Below are 11,602 nucleotides of genomic sequence, written 5' to 3'. Positions count from 1 at the left end.
TCAAGTCTCACTTAACCCCTATTTTGAAGTGAATTTCTCTCTGTACGGAATTATCATAATCATAAAGACAAATATCCCTCAAAAAGCACATTTCCTCTCTCACACACATTGATTCCCACTTTAACCAGAAAACAACTATCATGAGAGTTATAACCAAAGGAAATACATTTTTTAGAAACATATCTAAAGACAGAATTTGCACATCAGTATTCAACTTACATGGCATGTTCAGAAAAAAGAAAAATCAAACCAATAATCCTACTTACAAAGATCCCTTATAATGAATGCTAGATTTTAGACATACCACAGTTCCTCCCAAATCTATTCTTTCACAGACTATTTGGGGAAAAGGTGATTCAAGTTGAGTAAATAATTTCCAGGCTTTCATTTGCCAGTGTCAACATTTCCAGCATCCGGACATGGCAGTATAGGAGCTGTCTCAACCATTTCAGAATTGCCACCTTGGCATACTTAAGCAGATAAGGGAAAGGACATGTTCTGGTAATTCCAGAGAAGGCCAGGTGACAAGTTACCCAACAGCAGTGGAAATGATTCCACCCCTAGCAACTGAGCAAATAACACATGAAGCATCTCCAAGCAAACTGAATAAAGGTCATAGCCCCAGCAATCAGGATGACAGACCACTTTCAATTTATATATTTTTAATATAATGGAGAAATGGAGCATAATATCCCTATCACAACATACATCAAACAGTACACTAATTTCGAATCCAGTGTTTTTAGGGAACAGTCAATTGAATGCTCTCCAAATATAGGGATTGACCATAGTTCACTATGGTCCACCCAAACTGATTCATAAGCCTTGGGCAGAAAGCACACTTCTCCATCAGATCACACACCCAACTACAGTGACCTAACGTAGTTGGAAACTTTTCTGTCCTGACTTGTCTTCCCATCTTAATCAGCACCCATCAAAGTCAATAAGAATTGGATCAGGCCTGAAGTTAGTCCTGGCTCCTTAATGGACTAGCTAATACCACATTGAGCTTTGTACATTTTAGTTTAGGAAACTGAATTTTTTAAATACTACCTGTGGTTAATTAAAAACTCCCTCTTTGATCTCTTCTGTGTGCAATACTGCCCACTTGTTTGCATCACTGTGTTTCTCATTCTGTACATACACAAGTATTGACCAGAAAAATTAGATTGAGGAAGGCCAATTCTAAGCATTGCTCTCAGCCTCCCAAGTCCAAATGTGGGACAAAGCTGAAACAAAGTACAAGAGAAAATAGTACACAGACTGAAAAGGCTATGGGATTATTTTCTTCAACATAAATAACCATAATACTTTTTATGATTCAGCCATTCTAAAGTCAATCTACATTAGTAAAAAGTGCAGCAGCATCAAGTACATGGGGTGGAATTAAATTTGAGTTTCAGAGAGAGAATACAAAAATAAAAATTAGAAAAAGAAGCTTGGGGTATGTAATCCACAGCCTGCTGAGTTGGTTCTTGAGATCCAGTAACATACCCTCAGTTTCCTAAGAATTTAAGCTTTTATTTTATTTTTTAATTAAGTGAGATTTCAGCAATGCTCAATGTTGGCTTAAATGACTTCAATGGGAGCAAAGTGTTTTTGGAAATCACACCCTAATATTTAACTATGATGGTTGTGAAGAAAAATGTATGCTTATTCTCTATCTTCCTGAGTCCATAGTCTCACAGCCTGAATCAAGAGCTCAGAGATAAAACCTTCTACTAAATTTTTCAATAGGGTGTTGAATCCGACACTTAATTATATCCATTTAATTATGTCACTATGTTTATCTGGTTACTGCAAGGAGGCCGGGTCCTTTGGGATTTGCCATGATGATGACGACGACGACTACAGTTAACTATAACATGGAAATCCAGTGTGGACTGCACTTAAACACCACCAAGATACATTCTTTAGGATTACATTAACGATTAGAGATGAAAAGGTATTAGGTCTGTGATACACAATCTGTGGCTACTCATTTCAATCTCTTTCTAGAGAAGCAGACTACCAGTAAGAATAGGTGAAAAGTAGGAAACACAGGAGTGTTCTAGATAAAATGAACAGATCAGAGGGTTTCAGGAGCAGCAGGCCAGGAAAGCTTTCGTAGGTTATATAAAGAGGCCTGCTATTTGTAAAAGTCTCTTTGGAAGTACTTATGTTTGTCAAGCGATATTTCTTCTATTTGGACTCTGAAGGGATCAAAGCGACCACAACGTTGCGTAACAGAGTCAAACTGTTGAAAAATAAAGCTCAGAAATAAAGCTGAACATCAAGAAGCTGAACTTTCAGCTGAACAATAAAGCTGAACTTCCAGGGAAGCTGCGCCAGTTTTCCCAACTAGTCTTGCCCTGGCAACACTCCAAACACATTTGGTCTTTCTATAATTTTGTGTAACACTATATGCTAACAGCATTCTATAAACACATTTTTAAAATGTATATTTTCCTCAAACTAAAATCCTAAATACATTTATTATGTAAATTATGTAGCGCCCTTGCATTTCTGGCAACTTACCAATGTGGCCTTCGCTGCTGTGAAGGCTGGGCTTCAATGGAATAATCTAAATGAAAAAACAGTATCTAGCCACAAGGGGACACTGTGACAACCTGCCACACATTACTGCTTTCCTCCCATCTTTCCCTGCCCAGCAGGACAATTATGAAGGTACTTGCTTTATGAATGAAGCCAACAAGGAACCAGTGCTGCTTTTGTTTTCCAGTTACCTAAATAGGTCGGTAGATTACTGGTTAATCATTAAAATTAATAGGCACAGTCTACTAAACAGGACATTTTCTTCCACACTAATTACCTAGTATCAACAGAGATTTAACATTTTCTCAAAGGAAACCCATCCTGAGCGCTGTGCACCACACCAGGAGATGCTATATTGTTATGTTTTGAACTTTAAAAATCTAAAAGAAAACAGTGATGCTTGGCATGTGGGCTGTGGAGTAAACTCCTCTAAGAAATCTTTGCCCCGTCAATGACAGTTTCCTTTGACAAGGCTTCACTGGAAGGTATGGTGACCTTTGAGAAGATTTTGAGATAAACAAACTTCTGTCATTAAAAAATAAAAATTACAGAAGCATGAGGAGCACCATTACAATGTATCAGAAATATATGGGACATTTTTTGTAAGTAACATAGGAATCTAAGTCCCATTTTCAAAAATGACCTAAGTCCCATTGACTTTCAATGACAATTAAGCTCCTAAGTCACATTTGAAAATGGTATTTGGGTGATTTGGAAAATTTTACACCCATTATATATGGCTAAGGTGACTGGGAGATGGTTAGCTGTGCATCTTTAGAGAGAAACCCCAAGATGCAGATCCTCAGCTGGTGCAAATCACCATAAGTTCACTGGCTTCAATAGAGCTATGACAATTTCTGCCACCTGATTGGGGGGCATGGATCAGCATTCACGTTGCACTCTCCATCAGTACCCAGCAGCCCAGGCTGTGGAAGCTAATTATCCAACCAGTGGACCAAATTCGGTGATGAAGGTCATATGGCACCTGAAGCACATACACTAAGAAGATGTCACCTGAGGACCTGCCCCCAGACAGAAAACGTGTTATTCTTATAATTAGGGTGACCAGATGTCCCGATTTTATAGGGACTCCCAATTTTTGGGTCTTTTTCTTATATAGGCTCCCATTACCCCTCACCCCCATCCCAATTTTTCACACTTGCTGTCTGGTCACCCTACTTATAATACACAGAACACTTGTTATTACAGAGATAATCAATACAATAATTCAGAAGTTTCCACACTTCTGAAGAGATTTCCTTCTTTCTCTCACCTTTGGCTTTGGATTTCCAGCCACTCTGCATGTAAATGTGACTGGCATTCCTTCAAAGATTTTGTAATGTTTCAGCTTCATCTCAAAATATGGTGCCACACTGTTATCAGTGGGCTCGTCTCCATGCTGCACCTCATCATCCGATTCCTCCACAGGAGACCTCTCCAGGCGGTATTCAATCTCACTGATCAGTCTCTGCTCAAAGCTGGAGACTTTATATTCCTATCGGACAAGGGAGGTTCGTGTTACTGTCTGTCGTCATTTACTACATAATATGATGTGATTCGAATGAATTTCTTTCCCTAAGTCTTTGACAATTGATTAGGATCTTACATATAAAAGGAAATTGTATCATGTAGAAGAAAAACATAACAATTTGTGCCAAAATGAGATTCTTATAAAACAATGAAAACATCTGGTACTAGGCATACATTTCATATTGTCCTAGGATTTAATTCGTAAGAAAAAAAGCCATTGGTTGCTTTCCTTCCTCTCTCTTTTTTTTCCAAACACACAAAGCATATCATCATATATTCTTAAACAGTTCATAAAAAAAAACAAACACTGATTTTTCCTGGAGGGTGTAGGCAGATTTAGGGTGGGGTTTGTTTCCAGATGGCCATGAGACCATATGGTTCACAGCTGGAGTCTGTGAAGAACCTTACTGCAAGTAGTACAATAAAAATACCATTATTTTGTTTACATTTTCCCTGAGCAGTGACAAAGCTACATTACTGGCATATGACGACAACTGTCATATTTTTCTCATGTCTCCAGCCCCAACCCAATTGCTGCCACAGATTGCCCTTGCTTAAAAAACAGTGACACAAATAAATAAATAAATAAATAAATAAATAAACAAACAATAAGGAATGTTTAGTGTGAAATACACAATTTGTTTAAATTTACTACTGATTTGTACCCATAAGAAGATACTCTGCATCTAGACATGTCTGAGGTAGGCTTTATGGTAAGTGAACTGAAGACTAGAGAGCAGCAGAAATCTTTATTTATCATTGATTTTCTTAGGCTGCAGAAAATAGAACAGCCTTTTGTAGGTTTTATATTATTTCTAATATAATTCTTTTTCTTATTAATATTGGTATCTCATGTAAAGTCTCCTTTCGCAGATTCTCCCTCTGCAAATTAATTTGATCTGGCTGATGACATTAAGCCCCTCATCGCGACCCTCTGACTTGGTTACAGAAAATAATGATCACTTTGTGCAGGAAAAAAGTGAGAGAAAAGTTGAATTTTGGTTATAACAAACATTTTGCCTATTTCTTTACAAATTTCCCCATGAAATTTTATCCAATTATCTCATTATTCATGTTGTATATATTCTGCATTACTTAGATGAGCCAATGCAGGATGCAAAGCATCTCGCGTCAATGGATCTCAGAATTACTGGGGAAAGATATTTGTACAGAGAGCTATCATGGTAGTGTTGTTAAAGTTAATCTGTCTGCAGTTGCTTACTAAATATTAAATTAAATTAAACACCATGTGTGTAAGTGCACCCCAGAAATAAGTTATTAATGTTTGGCCACTGCGGTGTTATTAAAGGAAAAGGGTAAAGGTGAAAGGTACAGGAGACAAAAAGTCAATAGACAAAAAAGCAAGAAAGAAGAAAGATGAAAACCTTTTGATTATCCACAGGATTCATTATAGAAGCATCAAGAGAGCAAGCTTCCTGTAAGGGCAGAAAGAAAATGAAGGCTAGCAGTAAGAAAATCAAGAGGAATCCACTACAAATTTCTGGGAGTTCTTTCAGAAGAAAGTACTGCATGTGGTAACATAAGCAAATGAATGGCTGAACAGCAACACTGGCATCAGAGCAAAAATGGAAAATTGGTTTACTTGGCTTTTTAAACAGACTTTCTGCTACACTTCTGATTTTGGTTTGCACACAACAGTATATATTACAGGCATACAAGACAAGTTAGTCTCAGGATAACAGAGGATGTATTTTTGCCTTGAGAAACTGAAGGGTTAGGATAGGATAGAATAAAAAGAAATGAAGCTCAAAGTGGGAAGCAGACATCTGAGAACGCTTTCATCTTATTCAGTGTGGAAAAACTGAGCAAGAAGCATGGTATTCTCTGCTTGATTGCTTTTGTGTATAAATCACAACTTCTGTAGTCAAATCCGTCCTGTCTTGTGTGTATCTATCCTACCATATGGACCTCTCTAGTAGAATGTTGTCTGAAAAGAACAATGGAAAGGAAATGGATTATTTTACTGTGCAAGTGCAGAGTTATGTAGCACCTGTGTAGTGGGCTCTTCATCTGGTTCCTGTATATTAAAGACAGTTGCAGCATTGTCAGCACCCAGTAGTCGACGTGCCATCTTCTCCTCATATGTTAACCTCTGAACCAAAATAAAACAAAAAAGGGGGGTGGGAGGAAAGGAAAGTGGAGAAGGGGAAGGGGAAGTAAAAGAAAGTTATTTTTTCTCTTTTAAAAACTTCACGGCAGGTAACTTAGAGAGCAACTAATGTTCCCATGGGAAAATCTGAGAATCATTCAGTTTAGAAATAAGTTAGCTTCTGTGTCATATTTTCTGTATTGCTCAAATGTATTGCTGAAATGAAAACAGGATCTTTATTAAAAATCCATCTCCTCTATTTGTGGCATCAACATAATTTCCACAGAAAACAATTACACTCCCAAACACAATTATTACCTCGGAGGAGAAACAAGCAGGAACAGCAGATACTATTATGAAGAAACAAAGAACCCATTTCACACAAACGTTCTTCATAATTGAGAACAATATAAAATATGAAAATGTAAGAAGTGCCACAAGCATCATGGTTTCTAAATAAATATTCTTAAAATTCTCACTTAAGCCTCAGTAGCTCTAATATTATTCCCCATAAACAAAAATATTTTTTAACTAAAGTAGTTGGGTAGTGCAGAGTGTGTATACTGCCAACAAAATAATAAAAAAGGTAGGAAATCATTAGTAAACACCTTTCAGACTCTTGCCTCCTAGAGCCATGATTTGACCTTTGCAACATTATCACAATCACATCCACCACCCACAAAATACCAGCTTCATTCCCCCTCCATACAGAACACAAAGTGGTTAGAAATGGATGTTTGCTGGTTGTTTTGGATTCTAAGTAAGAAAAGCACCTATAAAACAGATATAGTATAAGGATTAAAAGTAGCTTTATCGTAGGCCATTTCTGAAAGTAGGTGAAGCCTCTTTAATTTAGGTTTACATACAGTTATCAAAGAGAATAGCAATGGGATTAAAATGAAACCTTTTTTGCTACTGTTTATCAGTACACGTTCCTATCTGCCCAGTAGTTGAATGCTTCTACTTCCCTCTATTGCCCGTAAGTTTCTACATCAGAACCACATAAAGTTCAATTGAGAATACCAAGGAGAGTGTCTCTTTCTGTTTCTCCATTTGTCAGTGAAAGAGAGGACAACTTTATATAAAATATTATCTTCCTGAGAGATTGTGATTTCCTCTTTCTTTTTACCCTTCTGCAGAATAAGGGAACAGTTTATAAGAGACACTGTAATATAGGTTTCAGAGTAGCAGCTGTGTTAGTCTGTATTCACAAAAGAAAAGGGGTACTTGTGGCACCTTAGAGACTAACAAATTTATTTGAGCATAAGCTTTCGTGAGCTACAGCTTACTTCATCAGATGCATTCAGTGGAAAATACAGTGGGGAGATTTATATACACAGAGAACATGAAACAATGGGTGTTATCATACACACTGTAAGGAGAGTGATCACTTAAGATGAGCTAATACCAGCAGGAGAGCGGGTGGGGGAGGGGGAGGAAACCTTTTGTAGTGATAATCAAGGTGGGCCATTTCCAGCAGTTGACAAGAACGTCTGAGGAACAGTGGGGTGGCGGGGAGGAGGGAATAAACATAGGGAAATAGTTTTACTTTGTGTAATGACCCATCCACTCACAGTCTCTATTCAAGCCTAAGTTAATTGTATCCAGTTTGCAAATTAATTCCAATTCAGCAGTCTCTCGTTGGAGTCTGTTTTTGAAGTCTTTTTGTTCTAATATTGCGACTTTTAGGTCTGTAATTGAGTGACCAGAGAGATTGAAGTGTTCTCTGACTGGTTTTTGAATGTTATAATTCTTGACATCTGATTTGTGTCCATTTATTCCTTTACGTAGAGACTGTCCAGTTTGACCAATGTACATGGCAGAGGGGCATTGCTGGCACATGATGGCATATATCACATTAGTAGATGTGCAGGTGAATGAGCCTCTGATAAGTGTGGCTGATGTGATTAGGTCCTATGATGGTGTCCCCTGAATAGATATGTGAACACAGTTGGCAACGGGCTTTGTTGCAAGGATAGGTTCCTGGGTTAGTGGTTCTGTTGTATGCTGTGTGGTTGCTGGTGAGTATTTGCTTCAGGTTGGAATATAGAAAAGGAGTACTTGTGGCACATTAGAGACTAACAAATTTATTTGAGCATAAGCTTTTGTGAGCTACAGCTCACTTCATCGGATGCATTCAGCTGTAGCTCACGAAAGCTTATGCTCAAATAAATTTGTTAGTCTAAGGTGCCACAAGTACTCCTTTTCTTTTTGTGAATACAGACTAACACGGCTGCTACTCTGAAACCTGTCACTATAATATAGATTAGACCTAAAATTTAGGTTTAGTAAAAAAAAGGTTTCACATAGTTTAACATTAATAGAAATTGCCATTAATTTTTTTCCTTCTAAATTGCAACAAAAATATTCCCATGTATTTAAACATTTTCTTGCAGATCAAGTATTGCAGCATTGTGACAGTCTATGAAAGTGAAACTGACTCGAAGGTGGAGCAGAAATGGTGAAAAATTAGATTTCTGTAATTCTTTCAGCTTTAAGAAACTGACTTTATTTTAAAATGGATGGTTTTGCAGCCAAAGCACAAGACTGGGATTCAAGAGTCCTGTGTTCTAATCCTGCTGCAGACTTCTGACGAGTCACTTAGCTTCTCTGCTTCTTATTTATCTATGGCAAATATTCAAAAGCTCTTTAGTGATTTAGAAGCCTAAGTCCAATTTTCAAAAGTGACTTAGGCACTAAAGGTATATCTACATAGCAAAAATAGACCCAGAACAGTGAGTCTCAGAGTCTGGGTCAACTAATTTGGGCTCATAGGGCTTGCACTACCAGACTAAAATAGCAGTGTAGGTGTTCAGCCTTGGGCTGGAGCGTGGGCTCTGAAACCCAGTGTGTATGTGTGTGTGTGTGTACGGGGGGAAGATGGGGGGAATGTCTCAGAGCCCAGGCTCCAGCCCAAGTGAGAACATCTACACTGCTGTTTTTAGCACCATAACCTGAATTGATCCAGGCTCTGAGACTCGCTGCCATACATCTTTTTTTTTTCCAATGTAGACATATCCCAAGAAACCTAAAATCCTTTGATTATCAATGAGATTTCAATTATTTCTATATCACTTAGACGCTTTTGAAAATTTTGCCCCTCATTTACAAAATGGGGAAGATAATCTACAGCATTTAAATAACGTTCATCATTTAAAACAGATCACAAGAAAGATGTCAACAGCTGATTCTTGGACTACTATGGTTTCAAAGACACTTAAAACAATCCCTTAACTGAAAAATTCACACAAGGTTTGAGAGAGTTGGTGTTTCTGAACAACTGGTGAACTTTCTCAAAAGTAAATTAGAAACTTTTTTATTTATGTCTGACAATGCATAGAAAAATGTTTGGCTCAAAACCTTTTAGATGTGCACATGGCTAATCTGTATCCACATGCTTCATAACAGCATTTCTTCCAATTGTTTGTTACACCCACTTGTTTTGTCTCGTCTTAAGATTAGACTGTAAGCTTTTTGAGGCAGGGACTGTGCCTAGCGTAATGGCCCTAATCCCGAGGGAGCCTCTGGGCACTATTGTAATACAAATAATAAATTATCTGAGAAACTATGCCCAATCCCCCCATTACATGTTATGTTTAAATACCGGCTGGCCATTGTTCAAAAGTTCTTCCTTGAAACGAAGTTTTCTTTCCAGGTCTTGTATGACAGCATCTTTTGTCCCTTGAATCTCTTCATCAGATGCTATCCTAGCAGTTCTGCCTGTTTTCTTTGGAAATCCCCTGCAACATAATACAAGAAAGTAATGTTTTTTATTAAACCATTAACATTTAAAAATACCTGGGTAAAATCCTGCCCTTACTGAAGTCACTGAGTTTTTGACATTGACTTCAGTAGGGTCAGGATCTCACCTACCCTGTCCAAACTCATGAAATTCAAGCTGTGAACCTGATATTCTATTTTTTTTAAAACAATATTCTTTGTGTTGTTACCACAGTTGTTACCACAGTTATCAGTAATAATGCAGACGCTCAGCTGAAGTCATACAATTCTTCTTCTAACTCACTTTGTTGTGATCTGAGGGTCCGTTCTATGGCAAAAGTTTAAAATGTTTCTTTTTGATTTTTTTCTCAAGCATTAGTTCAAATAGGAGTTGAAACGGTGCTGAAGTGGGTGCCAACATAATACACACAAAAAATAGCAAGCAAAGTTAGCAATGACACTACAACAAATATGATAACAGCGCCTGTAAAGAAGGCATGACTAGTTCAGCAAGAATGACAGGGAAAGTGGGGTGTGCATTGTACATACTGTTGCCCCTTTTTGATATGAATGGGTGGTCAAATTTTAGGGCCCTGGGAACATTCCAGTTGGAAGTAGAAATTGATGGAGTCTGGTATTTTCTTTGATGCAATCTTGTTTATTTACAAAGAAGGTACCAAGTTCTGCTTCTCCAAATGCAGGAGAAACCAAAAGAAGGAGCAGTTTCTCAGCTTACAGCCCCCAGCCTCGTTTTGTCTTTGATCTCTAACTTTTTCCCAGGTCACTCCTCTGGGTCAGAGAAAATGGGTGGTAAAACGAGATGAAGAGCTTGTACATTTCAGCACCTGTAGGGTTGGCAGAGTAAAGATATGTATTTAACAGGACCTTTTGGGGCATTGCTAAAAGAGGGCAGAGTTGAAGTTGCATGGTTTTCAAAAGTCTGAGTTTTGCTTAACTGAGCATTCTGCAAGGTGGTGACACACCACCAAGCAACTTTAACTTTGTGTTAATGTAGAGTTTTGCCACTGAATTGCTTAGGAAAAGATATGTTATTGGTAGAAGTTAGTAGTCATTTAGGCAGTTGTTCATATCATGTCCCACAATTTGCATACCGAAACAGCCAGCGCTGCCTCCCATAGTCTGGACACCATCAGCCTGGCTTAAGTGGTCCCCCCAAGCTATGCCTCTGACCCATTCACTGTGTTCCCCCCTACAATTTAGCCCCCCCCCCCCCCACACACACACTGCAAGCAGAGGCTAGTAAAGTACAGATTTTCTCAAAAACAACCAATCCAAGGCTTGCCTACCACCGGTTTCCATTTCCCACCCCTTCCGCAGCTGCAACCCCTCTCCCTTTCCCGGTCCCTACCTCCCCTCAGAAGTCATCTAGCTCCTCTCCATTACAAAAATTTTGGTTAGACTGCTGACTATTCTCCTGTCTTCACAGTAATCCTCCCCATAAATTAAAAACACGTTACAACAGAGAACTCATGTAGCAAGCAACATGAGTTATTACATCATTATTATACAGGCGTACAAAATTTGAACTACATACGTCAACGGTGCGGTGTTCATGGGGACAATAGCATTAGCATGTTCCCTCAAACTACCCAGGCACTATAAAATAGCTGCATAGAAATGCTCTCATGTTTTTTTTCTTTACTGGTGCATGTGCACTGTAATCCTTCCAGACGCCACATCTGCGCA

General features: G+C 38.3%; 1 protein-coding gene across 2 annotated transcripts in view; it reads right to left on the bottom strand.

Annotated features, from left to right (window-relative positions):
• PALLD (palladin, cytoskeletal associated protein) overlaps positions 1-11,602 on the bottom strand; it is a 340,473-nt gene that overhangs the window by 31,971 nt on the left and 296,900 nt on the right. For both annotated transcript variants that reach the window (XM_077815437.1, XM_077815438.1), the window contains 3 exons: positions 9,780-9,915; positions 6,077-6,178; positions 3,809-4,030 (listed from right to left, as the gene is read on the bottom strand). In XM_077815437.1, coding sequence (XP_077671563.1) covers positions 3,809-4,030; positions 6,077-6,178; positions 9,780-9,915 — 460 coding nt within the window. The remainder of the gene's footprint in view (positions 1-3,808; positions 4,031-6,076; positions 6,179-9,779; positions 9,916-11,602) is intronic.

This window comes from Eretmochelys imbricata, chromosome 4 (assembly GCF_965152235.1).
Source record: "Eretmochelys imbricata isolate rEreImb1 chromosome 4, rEreImb1.hap1, whole genome shotgun sequence".
NCBI classification, from domain to species: domain Eukaryota; kingdom Metazoa; phylum Chordata; order Testudines; family Cheloniidae; genus Eretmochelys; species Eretmochelys imbricata.
Note: the sequence above shows the minus strand (reverse complement) of the source record. Positions and strands in the feature narration are given on the sequence as shown.